Here is a 17967-nt window from a genome sequence, read left to right on the forward strand (position 1 = left end):
AGCATGGCAGTTCCTCAAAAAATTAAAAATAGAATTACCATACGACCCAGCAATCCCACTTCTGGGTACAAAACAACGGAAAGTAGGATCTCAGAGATATTTGCACACCCACGTGCACAGCACAACTATTCACAAGAGCCAGGAGGCAGAAGCAACTCAAGCATCCATCAACAGATGAACAGATTAATAAACGTGTGTACACACACAGATGCACGTGTGCAAATAAATACATCCACATACATACATATGTGTATACAATGGAATATTACTAGCCTTCTTAAAAAGAACAGAAATCCTGTCACATTCTACAACATGGACGGGCCTTGACGACTTTCTGCTAAGTGAAATAAGCCAGTCATAAAAGACACACACTGTCAGATTCCATTTACATGAGGCGTCTAAAGTAGTCAAATCCACCAAAACAGAAAGAGAAATGGTGGTCGCCAAGGTCTGGGGAGAAGGAAACAGGGAGCTGTTTAATGGGCATAGTTCCAGTTTTGCAAGATTTAAAAAGTTCTGGAGATTGGCTGTATAACAGTGTGAACACACTTAATGCTACTGAACCATATACTTAAAAATGGCTAAGATGGGAAATTTTGCTATATGTTTTTTGCTATAATTAAACATTTTTAAAAACAGAGGTAAAGCTTGGTCTGTTGGCCTCACTGGCCACCATTCGAGTGCTCAGCAGCCACATGTGGCTGGTACTCGGCTGGAGTCCATGGTGCCATTCTGGGGTACACATGACTTGTAGAGTCATTTTTTGGCAATAGGTATTTACCTAAATTTTTGGTTGTAAAGAGGAGAAAAGAAGGCCCATAGATCAAATACAGAAAAGGAAGGCATTAAAAAAATAAAACGTGGGAAAGTGGAGACTGGATCATGCGATGAAAACCTCAGTGAATAGGTTGGCCAAGGGTGAGCTCTCCTCCTCTCCTCTTGGAGTGTTAATTTTTGTTTTCATCCACAACAAGATATTTCTCCTTCGGTAACGCTTTCCCCTCCCCAATAAGTGCCCAACCTTTGGGGCCAAAGCTGTTCTGCTTAACTGCTGCTTTCTGTCCACGGCTGGGATCTCTGAAGCAGCAACATGCGAGTGAGGGACACCTTCCCGACACCCCAGGGCAGCTCCCCGTTTGGTTGAAGGGCTGGGGGTCTGACTCAAGCAGGAATTACACGCTGACTCCCTAACGCCTGACGGGCTTGAAAAACTGCCCGCAGGCAAAGCCATCACGCTCTCACAACCCTGGAATTATCCTAAAATGCCTAAGCAAAACCCTTTTAAGGGCCCATCAGCTTTATAAATCTGAACTGCTCTGGGAAGTTAAGATCTAAAAAAACTGTTCCAGCCTTTCATTAACTCGGTCATGCTGTTACCATGGGAGAGAGACAAGACCTTCTGGTTGACTGGCGAGTCCTTTCAGACTGAAGTATGGTGTCTGAAGACCACAGAACAAGGTCCATATCTTTCATCGGATACCAAACATGCACAGTTTAAATCAAAGAAGAAGAGAGATTCCTGGAGACACACAAGTTACATCAGTGCCTTTACGGCACAGTGGAAATTAACCCCAGCTCAGCCTCCTTCCAGGAATAACCAGGATGTGTATTATATTCTTTACTTGTAAAATCTGAGTTTGTAGCACAGCCTATTGGCTTTTCAAGAATTAATTACTTAGCAAATAACTAGTGTTTTCAAGATACTTTGTCACCATATCTTAAGATCTGGGCCCTGACAGGGACTAGCTAAGCAGATAAAAATTCTTTATATTGCTTTCAGTGAACACTGGTGAGAGGTCTGCCAGCTTCTGGATCTGGCTGGAATGAAATGCAGAGGCAGCAGCCCAGGCCTCACAGGTTTCCTTACTTTCAAGAACAGAAGTATGCTGGCAGCGCATTTATTTGTATTGATGAAGACAAATACAATTCCATGCATGTTTACACATTTGAACAGAGAACAATTTCATCTTCAAATTCTTAGGGGGAACAAAATCCCCAAGTGGAGAGGGAGCGTGAGGACGTGACCACCCAGCCAGCCAGATCCCAGATGGGTGGATGGATGGGACGGTGGAGGTCGCCACCCCTGGTCTTCCTGACACCCACAGTGGGCCTTGGGGTGGCATCTGCTCCGCACAGAAAGTGTGCAGAGCGCCCAGCGGCTCCCAACACTACTCACCACTGTGCCATGGACAGTCCTCCTCCGCGCAGAGCCCTCGGGCGGCGTTACAAAGAATTTTGGTCGCTCCATCGGATTTCTAGAGTGTGCAGCTTTGTAGGGCATGATGTTGATGGGGCTGCAAGATGCTGAACGAGGACAAATGGGGATAACTAGGGTGCAGGGGACTGCTTTACACAGAAGGGTGCCAGAGGAGCAGCAGAAGGAAGGGCAAGAGCAGGTTCGGGACGAGGAGCAAAGCAGAGACAGAGAGAAAAGTAGGGAGAAGGTGTCATTACCCAGAGGCGTCCAGAACCATCACCCTCAACTGTCCTCACAGCCCTGCCAGTTTACAGTGTCCAAAAGGAAGGCATGTCCAGATGAAAAATCTGGAATATATAAGCTATCTGGCTACTTAAACACGGATTAAAGATACAGATGTAATCCAATGATGATGGAAAGCAATGGCCTTCTATTCCTATAAATTGATGGTTCTGGTAAAACGCTACATTAGCGATAATTTTTGTATATGACTGGTTTATAATCAGCTTTTTCCTAATTAGCTTTAAGATGGAACAAAAGGCATAAAGACAGGAAGCGAGCAAGCAGGCAAGCAAGATTCCCTACAGCTGCCGCAGGAGTCAAGCCAGCAGCCAGCAGGGACAAGCAGCCGCATCTTTAAAACGTGCAATGACCAAGTCTCCACAGGTGTTAAGACTTGTTACAAGGACAACCAATAATTTCCAGAAAAAAAATCCTGTAAATGTTTTATCTATTTAAAGGCAAATCAAATGCCTGCTCTGGGTCTTCCCAGAAGCCACGGCATTTGACGGTTCACAAGCAGCAGCAGGAGAGGACACGGGGACAGACGAGATGTGAGCGTTTTAGACGGTGAATAGAACATAAATAGGTTAGAACCACCAAAAATAAGGTCAAATCATGAATAGCTTTTACAGGTTTTCTCAAGATGGAATATTTTCTGAAAAACCACGTACAGTTTCTGATAATTTGACTTCAAAGAAACACTGTCATTAGCCAAGTGATTCTGAGTGACAATGGGTTTAAAGAAATTCTGACAAGGATGCATAGGTGTCTCAAGTGTGGGCACTAAGGAGCCAAGGTCCAATTTCAGATCTCATCCAGAAATTTTGTTTTCCAGCAAAAAATACGACAATTAAACATGACTACTGAGGAGAATATGTCTTTGCACCATGTTATAAAGTGACTCCACCCAACTCTAGCCATCGTACAATCCTTCAAAGGGAGGATTTTGTGTCGACTGAATATGATAGTATTAATAAATTAAAAACTCAAAAGTTCACAAGACAAATTTGGGGTAATCCTAATTTCAGAATCGTAGAGCTCAAAGAACATCTGTGATTTTGGTTTAATCTACAGACAGTCGATCAGACTGCCTCTTCCTTCGTGTGCTCTCTTTCATCCAGTGCCGTACCCTCTGGTCACCACTGATGGTCCGGGTGGTGAAGGGACTGGAGGCTGCATTTCCTTTTCATTTCAAAACAGAATCTGTTTCTTCAGGATAAGCTACCTTCGCATCCCCTCAGTTCTCCTTAGCAGAACGTGCGTCTTACTTGCGAATGGACATGAAGCTCTGCTTCCGACCCTGAAGGTGAAGGCAGGTCCTTGGTGCTGCGATCACAGGGCAACTACTTGAAAGTAACCCCTCCTGAAGTGCCACACAGAGCCTTTGCATCCCCCAGACAGGGAGAGAGGTCAGTAATGCGAAACCCTGCCAAGCCAATCGAACGCACTTCAAGAGTAACATCCTGGCCCGGTCACCTCTGTGGGGCCCTGGGCACAGCCGGAGGCCATTCCCAAGGATCGAGAAACCCGGGACAAGAGCCCTGCTCCAACACTGAAAAAGGAATGCAGCACAGAAATATGACTTCTTTTTCCTCTGGTGGAGAGTAATAATTTCAGGGGTGTCTGTGATTACTGCCTGAGACCACCCTGGATGTAGCCAATCTCATCAGGCCGCTAGTCCATTCCTTATCACAGCGTGAGGTGATGCTAAGCAAAGGATGACAAGATCCTTAAACCTTCCAGTGCAGTCTATACAGAAACCCTCAAGTTTCATTGCTCAAGAAACATCGTCTGGCTGAAATATACACTGTAAATTCCCTCTAAGGGAATACATTTCATGAATTCACTGTTGTTCTGAACAGTAACTACTGACAAACCGGAAATCTTTAAATCAATTATTCTAATAATCTAGCCCTCCTGAAGGGACAGGAAGAGCAATACATATATATTCTTTTCCTCAGAGTGCCCTCTGTATCCCCAAGGCAGTTTTACTGAACATGAAAATTCTCTTTGGAATGTCTCTGAGGAAGTCTTGCAGTGTCTGTATTCCCTTCTCCTCTTGGTAGCCGGTGTGTGTTAATTTAACTCACTTGCGATCTTCCCTGTGAAATAACGGTGCAAAGATGATGCAGTTCTAGTGGCTGGAGTGCAGCACAGAGAAGAATTACATAGTAAAATAATAATAATCTTAATAACATTTGTTGAGGGACTCTATGTGCAAGTAGCATTCTAAGCATTTTACACATACGAACTCATTTAATCCTGAGCTCTAATAATCACACGTATTTTAAGTGAATTTTAATAAGCGGGCGTGGAAAAGCCAACCAAAAGCAGTGGCCCCAACGAGAGGGTCAGACTGATTTCCAATTTCCAATGGCTCTTTTCACTTGCTTGGGGAGTCTGCAGCCACCGAACACCCTAGGGGTCAGGAGGGCTGCTCTCATCTGCTGCTGGCACCCCGGCTCTCGACGAGGTCATCCTCTTGCCAAGGGCACTTGCACATAAAATGAACTCAACGCGGGGCTTGCCCTGTGGCGTAGTGGTTGAGTTTGGTGCCCTCCACTTCTGCAGCCCGGGTTTGCAAGTTCAAATCCTGGATGCAGACCTACACCACTGGTGCGCCACGCTGTGGAGGCGTCCTGCATACGAAATACAGGAAGACCGACACAGATGTTGGCTCAGGGCTAATTTTCCTCAGCAAAAAACAAACAAACAAAAAACAAAACAGAACTCAAGGGACAACACTAAAATGAGAAGACAAGGGAAAATCCTCAAGGAGAGCAGGTGGGAAATGAAAGTGATGGAAAGGGTTTTTGACAGGATACACGTATGAGACGTTTACATATATAATTTCCAATGGAAATGTTTAAAAAACAACAGTTTTGGTTCATCAAACATAAGCTGTATTGATGCAATGACCTAAGGAAGGTATTAATAAAACAGGCAACTCAGGGGCCGGCCGTGCATTGCTCCACGCTCAAATCAACACGGAAACGTGCCGATCTGCCGAAAGGAGGATGGAGAAGTTGCAACGCAAAAAGCGAGTCAGCAGGTAAAAAGCACCTTGACTGAGCACAACAGTGAAGAAGGACGATGGAAGACGGGCCGGGAGAACGGGTGGAAAATGGGGAGAAGGTGCTGGAGAGACTACAGGGAGGGCGAGAGGACAAGAGTTAGTGATGACAGGAACAGCAGAGGGACACTGCTTTTAGCCGTGAGGCCGCGCTTTAGGACAAAACAACACACAATGTGGAGATTAGAAGCACAGTTTCCACAAGCTGTTTAGAGCCTGTGACACAGGAGCGAGAAGCAGTTCTAAAGGTTCTTCAATTAGCTGGATGTAAAGAAAGCTTTCACAACTTGCATAAAGTATGACATTCACAGGCTTAAGAAATAAACTATCTTGAGAGGAGCTGTACGTCTTCCTCCAGGAAAATCTCAGATGCAATGTGACAGCTGATGGGAGAGGCAGTCAGAGAACACACAGAACACGGAGGCCCAGCTTGCTGCAGGCACACGTGTACACGGAGCAGCTCGAGGGTGCAGAGGACGGAGGGGTACAGGAGCAGGTTTAACATCTGCCCGCCTGTCCTCTAAGGGGCCCTGCTGTGAGTCAGTAGTCGGCACAGCAGCCGGTTTCCGGGGCAGGTGGTGGGGACGCCTCCAGAGGACTGTGAGAACCAGGGCTGATACTAGCGCACTGGGCACCACAGAGGGAGGACATCACAGAGCCACCAAGAACCACTCCCTGCAAAGAGGCTCACGAGCATGAAGAGCTTGCAGAGGACACGTGATGGAGAGGCTACGCCACTTCTAAGTGCCAAAGATGAGCGCTAGTGGCTGGGGCACGGGCGTCCCAGCTGTGCCCAGAGATGTCTGGGAGACTCCAAATCAACTCAGCGCGTGAGGGGCACCGCCAAAAGCCGAATGTGCATCCTTCCTCCCAGCTGGAGAAAGGCTCCCAACTAACTTCTCATTAAATTAATTGGCTCATTCAGCACATGTTTTGCCTTTCAAAAAAGTAGAGGAGTTACAACTAATTATGCTAACCAGCACTTGGCACATTTTACGTATTTTCAACGTATGTAACAAATAAGAACACTATAATTAGCCTTCACACAACTCTCAAGAGTTTTGGAAGGGCACATTTACTCCTCGATTACATATAAAAGGCTGACACAGGGCGGCTAAGTAGCCAGTGTGCGGCCACTTTATGAAACTCCAGGCGTAAGTGGGCTCCTGCTTTGATTTCATTCCCAAGTCTGCACGTTGGTATCAAATATTAACTTATGTCTACCTGTGACCACCTGTTCAGACGCAGGAGAAGAAGGGCAGGTAAGGATAGGTATTTCTGGTCATGTGAGGCACAGACGGAAGCATCTGAAGCCACCTGACCTCAGGCGGGACATCCTCTGTCTGCCTGCATCTCGTCCCAGCAAGGTGCTAAGATGGACGCGAAGGGGAAGCAGTGCCAGGGGCATGGAACCAGTGCCGACAGGGTATCCCCAAAGCCTTTCCACCCAGAGAAGAGAAGCACACGGGAAGATGGAGACGAGACAGAGGAACACTGGCGGCGCAGACATGCTTCCTAGGCTTCACCTCGCCAGGAAGCGCGCCTCGGTGGTTTTACCTGCGTCTCCAGACAAGGCAGCTGTGCTTTTACTTCTGGCCAGGAACGAGTGGGTGGGCGTCAGCAGTCTGCTAACAACGCTGCTCTCCCATGGGCTGAGCTGCAGGCGGCGAGCTAAATGTCACCACATAAGCGAGATGTTAGAAGTATTCTCTCCAGGGGCCAGAGGGCACAGCACATCCCACCTATCGCTTCCCAGGCCTGGCCTTTGAGCCCAGGCTCTCCAGGGAGGACAGCTGGTGAGCGTCAGGGCGACAGGAACCCGCCCAGAGGAGCAGCTCTCCACAACGGGAACTTTCTTCAAGACGTTTAGTTTGTGGCAGGCTCTGTATCACAGTTTTATGCACTCAGATTTTGCTAACCACCTTCCTCCAGGAGTCAACACGTAACAAAACAGAAGTATCATTTCAACTACAGGGTGGGAAGTGTAGCTGGCTCCAGTCGTACCTGCTGCCCTCCCAGGACGGGCAGGGGCCTGAGGGCACATGCGTCAGCCAGAGGGCCTCCTAGGTGCCCCCAGTAATCAACTCCAACAGAGGCTGTGGCAGGTGAGTGCAAGACTAGATGCACATACAAATACAGATAGACAGGGTCTCCGTTCAATTTTGATAGATCTCCCTGAACTGCTACTCGGGCCACTGGGTGAAATCAGATACAATAAAGTGAAAGAGGACTCATGCAATGTACTGCATGGATTTCCTTTTGACTTTTGCACTCAGCAAGCCAGGCTCTTTCAGGTCCCTGTTTGGCAACAAAATAAAAATTTTGGCGGAGGATAAGGGTCAAGCTAAACAAGATAAAATTAAGCAGAAAAGCCAAAATTCAGTATAAACATGATATTGGGTGGGTGTGTGAAGAATCTAGAAAATGAATTTAAAGTAATACAATGACATATGGTCCCAAATTATACTGGGGCTTGGCAAGACTGGTGTTAGGAAATACATGCCAATTATACATTACTTTGCCTATACTGTTAGCTTCCAGTGATGGCCCATGAAAATAAAGAAGGTACTTTGCAAAAATACCGGGAAAGAAGCTTGCAAAATCCTACAAATATCAGTAAAGTGATCGTATACTATCTCTAGTTTAGAACACGCTCACAAATCACTTATAAAAGTCTTTAAACTTGTCCAAACCTGGCAAGGCCACATCTATTCTGCACCACAGACAGCCGGTGCGAGTCCCTTTGCCCCTGGAGCAACTGCTCTTATAACACCTTTATCTGTCGTATTTCAAAGGAATGACGTTCAAATTCTGGAAATTAGTTTCACTTAATAGAAGCCAACTAATGTTTAATGTTGTTATAGAACATACTTGCTCCTACTGTCTGGAAGGAAGTACCAGTCTCCAATGAGTACCTTAATTATCAGACTTTATTTTAAAAGAGTGGCTATTTTGATCAAGGCTCTGGCAAATTTAAGAATTAGTGAATTGTTCATTCGATTTTCTGTTTATTAGGAGAGTCTTCATGGTTAAATTAAACCTTTTCTGACATTATGACATGAATGAAGAGATTTGTTATAAAACTACTGTAATAGTCACACAGGTCACAGAGCACACAACGAGATACTATAAACCAGGGGATGGCAGAGAGAGATGTGTGTGCATGAGAGAGAGAACAACAGAGCATAATGTAACCTAAATTAATTAGGATACATTCACAGAATAAAATCACTGGAGAAAAGTGATTAGGATTAACTGAAAACCTTCAGCAGATGAGAAAGGGAAGAAGAGATGAGTGCTTCCTTTTCTCGGATAAACTCTGACAGACTGGCTCAGAAGTGCAGAGAAGGTTTACCATTGAAAATGATGTCTTTCCCCCCCTGATTAAGAAGTTCAATTACTTTATTTCTGTGAGTCTTTTTAAGGCATTAAGCAAAGAATCTGCCCCAAATGAAGATCATTAGAAAGCCTCTTTGACCTGTGTTTAAAGCAAATCTGAAGAGATTTGTTTCACAGCTCTGACACTGTGAATGGTTTTGCTAGGAGAAACTTGTTTCCACTTCCACCACTTTCACAACTGTGCCCTGAGCAAGAGAGCGCTAGATCTCTCCCGAAGACGACCCTTTAGTAAAGGTCAGCACAGGACGGTTAGTTGTTGTTGTTATTTTTTCACGTAGAGGGGCCTGATTTTAAGATAAGCTCCTGAAGGAGGGGAGAATAATTCTCACAAAACAACTCTATAGTATTGATCTTATTTAAGTACTTAAAAATGAGGTACTGACAGTCCCCACAGCAGAGCACCTGGACTAGAGGTGGCACGCCCCACAGGTGTCTGCACCGCCACGCTCCTCCCTGAGCAGCAGGCACTGTTTCAGTTCCAGAGGACGCGTGCCATGCAGTAATCACGCAAGTGTTGCCAGATCCTCATTTTTCATTAGAAGTAGGAAAACTAAACGTTGTCAGAAGTCTTCCATTTTTTAAATGTTTAGCAATTAATTCAAATTAAAACAAGAACAAAAAGCCTGCTCAAGTCACAGAGAATACGTCTGTGGGCAGAATTCAGCTTGAGGCCTGCCAGGGTGTCCTCTGATCATGATTCTAGGAAAAAATGGAGGGACTAATTTTAAGCAAAGAGGAGGCAAATTCACTCTTACTTTTTTCAAACTCCCTTTTTTCCTTCCATGAGAAAAGAGCTGGTTAAGCAGGTAACTTAAGATAACAAGAAACACATTTTTAATGCAAAACTTTCCAGTGGCAATATTCTTTCTACTGCAACGATTACAGACATCTTTGGTAATCAGAGGTTTCCGTTAACTCAGGGCATCTCATCAGTCGATGTGACACTATATTCAGTGTGATAATCAGAACATTTTAAAACCGGCAGAGCACAGGCGCAGAGCTAAGGGACGCCGCTCACTGCTTCGGAGGCCAGGGAAGCGCAGCTTGTGGAGGTGGATGTCTACCAGGCGGTACGGAAACACTTCAGTATCTGTGATAACCAGCGAGCATCCCAGCTGAAGATCAGCTTGAGAGCATCAGCGTGTGGACAACAGCAGCTTCAGGGCCTGTGCTGAGAGCCGAGAAGGCTCCCACAGTCTAGCAACGGTGTGCACCCTCTGACTGAGGAGTCTGTAAAGCCTCTAATTTGATAAGTTGATAAGAATGTTGTCTCACTTGATTATAAAGGATAACTTTAACAAGTAGCAGAAAAGAAAATTAACTAAATTACCTAAATTTCTATATCAGAGAAGCTGAAATTCAGAAGAATTTCTGTTCTCACTAAAGGCCCGGTCCTCACTGTCCTGAGGGTTCTGTCTGACTTAAAAAACCTGCTTCTTGGACCATATGGCAGGCCCTGGTGGACACACTGTCCTTCCAGGCTGACCCCGCCTGTGAGACCCAGGAACCGGGTCACAGTTCTTTTGATAAGGGGGCGGAGAAGCAGAACTCTCAAATTTACTGCTCTTCCTCCTATCCTGCCGTCCAGCTTCGTACTGGATTTTCTAGGCCTGCACCATGGTTTGAGGGGCAGTCTCCTGGCCCCAGCTATGAACTGGTTGTTGAACTTCCCTTGACCCTTAAACTCACCCAAAGAAGAATGCACAGAGTAAGCGCTGATCTAAGGAAAGGGTTCCACGTGCACGAAGGTAAGCACAGAAGATGTGGTGTAGCAACAACATGGTTGGGGCGGGGGTCTCTGTGCCAGGCCCTCTGCTCCAATAATCAGCCTGCAGGCTATGAAGTCAGGCCCTTCACCTCTGAGAGCTCTATCATCCCAAGGGGAGAGATGCGCCATCCAGCAAATTTTCCCAGTTCTAAGCTCCCAGGACTTAGTAATATCCTATGAGGCACCCCATGCAGGACCTATCAGGCATCTTACTTCTAGCTGACACAGCACCCTCCTTCCCAGGAGCCTCGACAGGATATTGCCTGGTTCAGGGCCCATCTCCCCACTCCCAATCTTCCCCAATTTCAGGTTTGGGACTGTAGGAGGCAGCAAGTGAGGTTTAACTTAAAAGTGCTGTAAATCCCACTTGTGGTTTGTCCGAGACCCAGGTTCACGGACGTATGAAATTAGAGTGTTAAGCGGCCAATTCCAAAGAAAAGATGAACAGACAAGTGTAGGAAGAGCCTTCACGGGCTATGTTTTACGTTGTATTAAGGGAAGGGCTTGAAAATAGAGGCTATGAAAGGAATTTTAATTCATAATACTTTTCTCTAACATATAAAAAGCCCCTAATTTGACTACATGTCTAATATCGATGAATTAGGCAAATTAGGTTAAAAAAAGGAATGATTTAGGTTAAAGGCAAGATAGGAAGTTGTTCAAACATTTAGTGCTTTAAGAGATTAGTTATAAAATAACATCAGCACACGTAATATTGTACATCACAAAAACACCATAAATATTATACAATACAAAATACACAAATACACATACACACATACAGAACATGCACACGTTACATTCTTTTTAAAGACTATAAACACTGAACTGTTCCCAGTTTCTTAGTAAAGCACTCAAAGTAACCACAATTTGTTACTTTTAAAGAGTATGTGTTTCTATATTGCACATAATTCTTTGGTTTTTTTATTTAAAATCATTTCAGTTATCTAAAACAGCTTATCTTAAAAGCTTGATTTTTCCTTCTATATAAGTATGCAAAATAAAACTTTTGTTTTATAAATAACTCGAGATTCACATACTATAAATCCACAGGATGAATAAAACTCAAAATTCAAATACAATGTTAATCGGAGAACTACGAGTTATTAAAATTTTTAGGAGACTTAGATGATATTCTTGAAGTTAGGCCAAAGCCCTTAAGAATAAATGAATGGACACCAAAAACCAATCGCACACACAAGAAATGCAGTAAGAAAGGTCTGGTTAATGAGAAACACATTAGCAAAATGAAATCTACCAACATGAGTCATTTCAAAAGGTGTTTTGGAAGGCCAAAGCCTGGAAGTCCGGAGTGCAGATGGAAAGTCAAGGACAGTGTGACGGAAGTGAGATGGATGTTCGTGACAAAGACTGTCTGCATGCTGGTGGATAAGTGGGTGATGCTGGAGCTGTGAACGCATTTACTAAAGGTCGAGAGAAGCACCACTTTCATCCCCGCTAAACCACTCAGCCAAGTTCTAAAATGAGAACGTTCTTGTTGCAAGGAAAATGCTGCTCAGCCGTTTACTGCTTTTTTACTCTGAAGTTTTTTTCTTCCTATTTAAGAAACGTAGGGAAAGCAACTTCAGATGCTTATTTTTATCTGTAAACATCCAGAAAAAAAGCATTAGGTAAATAACAGAACACTTTGTTTTCCTTTTGACTGTACCTCTATCTGGAGAATTTAGCAAAGTTGCAGATGAAGAGGAGAGCCGCTTGCTAATGACGGGATCAACATGTTTCGAAAGATTCATGGTGGAAACTGATCGCCTGTCTGGATCTAAAACAAATGGAGATAATGCTAATTGACAGCCAGCATGCAGGATTGCCGCTTCCTACTTCACTGATGGAAGGAAAACTAGGACTGGATGCTTCCAGCTCTATTACTAGATCTTTCACAGCAGCACAGTTTTCTAAGTGGATATTTTACTGGTAACTTAAAGGCTAGAAATAAAATTCATTTTTCTTACAGGGTAAAATAAAATTGAGCTCGCCAGTTTTCAGCCAGGAAATTCAAGCATATTGTTATTACACACAACAAACGGATGAAGACTAAAGGGCGGCAGCAGAGGGCAACTAAAGTCATGGAGACAGGCTGCGGAGCAAAGGGGACCACAGACGCGAAGCCATTCACAACATCCCAAAGTCGGAACCCTGGGCAATAACAGTGCTGGTAAAGCAGAATGAAACCCTCACACAAAAAGAACGCCAAGTCCTGTGCACCTGCTGTGACCGTGGCTTATAGGGTCATTTCACCCTGGCATTAAAGTTCATCACAGAAAAAAAGACTAAAAAGAAAGAAAGAAAAGGGAACTCTCCTGGTGTGGAAAGGATGGCCACCATAGCACTTCTCTTTCAAAGGTCTCCTAGTAAGCACATCTCTGAGCCTGTAACACGGAGTTGAGTGTGCTTTACAAACATAGCATCAGCCTACACGGCTGCCGACACAACTGACGGCAGCATAAGGAAAATCAGAATTCGTTCTTTAAGTTTATGAATAATATGACTGTTTGTCCCGCAGCTGAGTAATTTTAGCCTCATTCTTCAAGTCAGAAGAGAAATAGCCATATAAAAGGCAAAAATCAGCTGTTACTTTGCTGTCTGCACAGTGGACCAAGCTGTAACCATGCTCATTAGCACAAGTCACGTGTCCTGAAAATAACTGCATGTCATAAGGCCTAAAAGTCTCACCACTACATTCATCTGGCAGGCAGGCAGATGTTCTGACCTATAAGAGCCAAAGTTGGAGGGGTTTTGCTGTATTCTGTTTTATCTTCTATTGTTAGCTTCTTCTAGAACTAAAAGCAACCCAAAATATTGCTTGTGGGAGAGGCTTCAAATCCCAGCTCCCTCTCGTCTGACTAACCTCGGTAGTAGAAACTGCACAGAGAACCTCACCCACAGAATAACCGTTTCTGGCCATATTACATGTACAGGGATGAACAAGTCTCCACCAACATTGGACATCCCCGTCTTCTCACTCACCTGTGTGGTCGAAGCAACTTAATTATTAAAGAAAACCCAAGACATCACTTCTCTGACTCAAAATTTGCACTTAACTGATGGGCTCTTAGGGCAACCCTAACATAAAGAAAAGACTGAGGGCAGACTATCAAAAGGAACGTCTTAGTGATGAGACGTAAGGCTCCGGGCACAGGGACAGAACCCACTCCCGGCGATTTCACAGCGGTACGTTTTCTGGTATCCCTTCATATGTCATGCGTTAGCTGGGGGACATCTGTCTACATGCAGGCCTGTCCCGGAAGTTAAAATGATGAAGGCATAATATGTATTTATTATATTAGTTAATATAGTAATTTTTAATCTTTTCTTTTTTTCACAGAACAAAACACAAATTCACAAGAGGATTCATGGAGAATTGGTTTAAAGGTATAAAGTTTTATGAACTAGCGCTAGCTGATGTGTGAGCAGTCAGACAATACACAGCTATAGTCTGGATTGAATCTAAATTCTAGGACGCACCTGTCAGTCGGCAGACACATGGCGAGCCAGGCGCTGTGCGAAGTACAGGCATCAGAACGAGCAAGGCCTGGTCACTGATCTCAAGATCACAGCAGACCATTCTGACCTTTGAGAAGTCTGGCAAATTCCCATTATTTTCAAACTTCTCTGTTCTGGTACAGCAGCCATTTCCTCTAATTCACAGCCCTTATAAAAACGCCTTCATCTGACAGCTCAGCAACACAGCACTGGTTGCTCTGGCTCTGGGCAGCAGCAATAAAGTCAAGCATTAAACTCCGGGTGTGGGAGCAAGGACTACAGCTAAGCAATTTGTTCCCCCTCAAAATCATCTAAAAAATCAGTAACAGAGTATACTTCTGCCATACATGTGAAAAACATGAAGCCAAGTAAAAAATAAGTGAGCGTATAAAAATATATCCCCAGGACAGCTTTTCTACATGGGACAAATACGCAGAGCTATCCTGAGGATGAAACTTCACTCGTAAATGATCTTTATGATCACAGATTCGATATGGGCGCCACCACACACACTGGGTCGTGAAGAGCCAAGAAAAAGAGCTTTCAGTGTGGTTCACTGTCACAGGAAAGTAAGCTATGGTAATCCACTTTTAGACTTTTTAAAACAGAGGAGTTACAGAAGATACACTGGACGGTGGGAAGGAAAGAGAACAGGGCAAACAGACAGAAACCCACAGTTACTTAGATTAAAACTAAAAGTGGCAACAGCAGTGTTGATGGGGGAAAGAAAGCCAAACTGGATGAACCTGGATCCCAGGTAATTGGTTAGCTAAGAAACATTGTTTTAAGGTTTTACCCAAAATGATCATTTCAAGAGAAAGCAAACATATATGGAATTACTTTATTTCAACCCCTTTAAGTCACCTGAGTTTTATCATCACACTTAAGAAACACTGTGCTGTATCCAGATCTTGGTCTATGCAACGGGATCTGAAGCATGCACGTGACTATGGTGATGGTTCCGCTACGATGCGCTGGCCCTAGTCTGAGGTCTAGCTATGGGCAAGCAATCAGCAACCACAGGGACGTCAGTACCAGGTTTTCTAGTACCACCAAAAGTCGTGACGTGGTGGTCCAGGCCTGCTAAATCGAGAAGGGTGAATGACGACTCAACAAAACCACCTGGGGACAGAATGTAAGACAATGATTTTTCAACGTAAATTAAAAAAAAAGTTTATTAGACTCACACAAATGAAAAAGAACTGACACACTCTATAAAACTCAAGGTGTACTGAACTTACAGTACAAAAATAAACCCTCTCCCTCCGTCCAAATTGCAGTACGATTATGTCCGCTAGGGAACACGGGAGCAGCTCAGACTGCTACCGCTTCTAGTTCGGACGCTTGCACTGCCTCTCGCAGGGCAGCAGTGTTGCATACACTTGAGGGTCAGAGTATCAGCTCAGAGCATTGATTCTGATCAGCCAACAGTACTATGATTCCTCCAGAGCAAAAGATAAAGCTGGTTAACCTATTCCATAGTTGTGAAACCCTTCTGCAGATGAATTATTTAAAATAATGCAGAGCTGAAACCAGCATGTTTACTTGGAAACACTGCATAGACTTCTGTCTCTTCAGGGGATTCTGTAACAAGCGAGAGAAGCAGCCGTGAAGGGAGAGAACCTGTCTTTTTATCTCCATCTCCCTCTCATCCTCACACACTAGAAGCAGCTGTGATTGCAGTTTAATCATTTCAGCAGGATTTCTGCTTTTCACACTTAGAGAAAGGGCACCTTGGCTGTGCAGGGAGGCAGCGCTGGTCTGAAAGCGGGCCCTGCCTGCTTACCTGCACTGTGGGCGCGGGGGCTCCCGTGGAGGGGGCCTCCCCACGACCACCGGTTATGCTTCTGTTTTGGCTTCTGGCTCCTTTCCATCGTGCGCCGTACGACAGCTTCATGGCGCTCCTTAAACAGAAGAGGCGAGCGAGGATTAGTCAGCCTGGCTGCTGGAGGCTTCCCCAGCTCAGGCAGAGTGGAGCGAGAGGTGCCACTGACACTGCAGCCTGCACCTCCACAGCCCACCTGAAGGGGAGAACAAGATCACCCTGGGAGGGTTACTGAAATCGCTGGGTCCCTGCACACACAGCCCTCAGTATATGGTAGGTGCTTAAAAAAATGACTTTTCTTATTTACTACTGGACTGCGATGCTTTCATCAATACATAAGCACAGCAGTGAGGTCTTAGCTTAAACAGATGCTAAATATGTGTGGTACCACATCTAAGAAAATGGAATTTGGAATCTGTGGATGTGGGTAATTCTGACCCCATGACAGTGAGTTGTATGACTTTGCGTAACTTACCCATTCCATGTTTACAAAAACTGATATATTAACACTTACTCAAGGGTTGAGTAAGGGTGAAATGAGACAACCTATGTGAAAACGTTTGTAAATGGTGAAGCCCTACGGAAACCCAATTACTTGGAGTGGTCCATATAGACAGATGGAACATAAAGAAGTTACAAATTAGACCACAGACGTGGACTTTTAAAGTCACTGTGGTGACAACAACAAGCACATGGTTCCCCGCCCGGCTTCCACGCCGATCTCCCCTCACGGGACCGTCTGCGCAGCGGCTTCCTCTGACACGGTCCTGCTGTGCGTCCGGCACGTGCGTGGACCGTCTCCCGGGCAGTGGGCTGCACTCCTGACTCGGCGAGCCTCCCCGCCTCCCAGGGGGCGGCGTCCTCACCTTGTCCTCCTCCAGCCTCTGCCTCCGCTTCTCCTCCACCGCAGCCCTCCTGCGCTCCTCCTTCAGCCTCTGCTCCTCCAGCTTCTTCTTCCGCTCTTCCAGGTGCTTTTCGTAGTGCTGCCGGGCTCGCTCTTCTCTTTCCAGCCAGACGATTTCTCTCGCAGCTTCAGGAAGAAAAAGGAGGGGATTCAAACACAGGCAGGTTTGACACTGGAACGGTGCGGCTCGTGTAAATGGCCCTCATCGAACAAACGGAAGCCCGCTTGTTTTGTATTAACCAAGCACGGCCTTCGCTTTCCTCAGTTTTCAGGAAAAAGTACGCTGTTGATTTTTGGCCTAATGTAATATGCCCACAACGAGGCGGGAGCAGCAGTGAATTCTGCTCTTTGGGAACCCGCACAGCCCTCTAGTTGTCACATTCTTACTCCAGAATAATGCACATCACAGGCTCTGGTCTCCATTCTGATATGGATATAATGTCCTCAAAACCAACAGACCATCCGCCTCTGTCTTTTTAAGAAACGTGACATCCTCCAGATGGAAATGCTGCGGCTACATCTGTCCCGTGTCCCAGCATGGCACGGGCTCTCTGAAAGCATCAAGGATTTGGAGACAATCCCAAAGACTGATGGTGATAAAAGACGTGAAATGCCTCACAGGGCTATCACGGGGAGTCGCTAAGCGATGGGAGGGATCACGCACGTGGCCGATCTTGGTCTGAAGAGCTCACAGTCTAGTCATACAAGACTTAAAATTGAAAGCTCAGTGAAAAATGTCGTTCAGCGATGGAATGCTTTTCTTTCCTCATTTTAGGGAAAAATATACCCCACAAAACTAGCTTTTTAAATACGATGTTTCCCTCAGCCCTGATGACTAAACCATCTTTAACACGAGTTATTAATACTGTAGGTAAAAGTGTCCAAACGAAATTTAAAGCATAAACCTTGAGGACACTTCATGGCATATAAGTTAAAACGTTACTTTTTAAGAGAAAAAGATAGAAATTCAGAACATTTCCGTTTCCTCTAAATGTTTAATATTAAAGATTCTGCATTT

General features: G+C 45.0%; 1 protein-coding gene across 50 annotated transcripts in view; it reads right to left on the reverse strand.

The window, feature by feature from the left end:
* The window catches only part of MAP7 (microtubule associated protein 7), a 151115-nt gene that overhangs the window by 23693 nt on the left and 109455 nt on the right, over positions 1 to 17967 (reverse strand). For 8 of the 50 annotated variants that reach the window (XM_070225513.1, XM_070225522.1, XM_070225536.1 and 5 more), the window contains 5 exons: positions 16912 to 17075; positions 16007 to 16124; positions 12389 to 12499; positions 7110 to 7223; positions 2177 to 2304 (listed from right to left, as the gene is read on the reverse strand). In XM_070225513.1, coding sequence (XP_070081614.1) covers positions 2177 to 2304; positions 7110 to 7223; positions 12389 to 12499; positions 16007 to 16124; positions 16912 to 17075 — 635 coding nt within the window. Of the gene's footprint in view, positions 1 to 2176; positions 2347 to 7109; positions 7224 to 12388; positions 12500 to 15255; positions 15343 to 16006; positions 16125 to 16911; positions 17076 to 17967 lie in introns of all 50 variants that reach the window. The other 42 variants (XM_070225507.1, XM_070225517.1, XM_070225533.1 and 39 more) reach the window with 8 other exon arrangements.

This window comes from Equus caballus, chromosome 10, assembly GCF_041296265.1.
Source record: "Equus caballus isolate H_3958 breed thoroughbred chromosome 10, TB-T2T, whole genome shotgun sequence".
Taxonomy (NCBI): domain Eukaryota; kingdom Metazoa; phylum Chordata; class Mammalia; order Perissodactyla; family Equidae; genus Equus; species Equus caballus.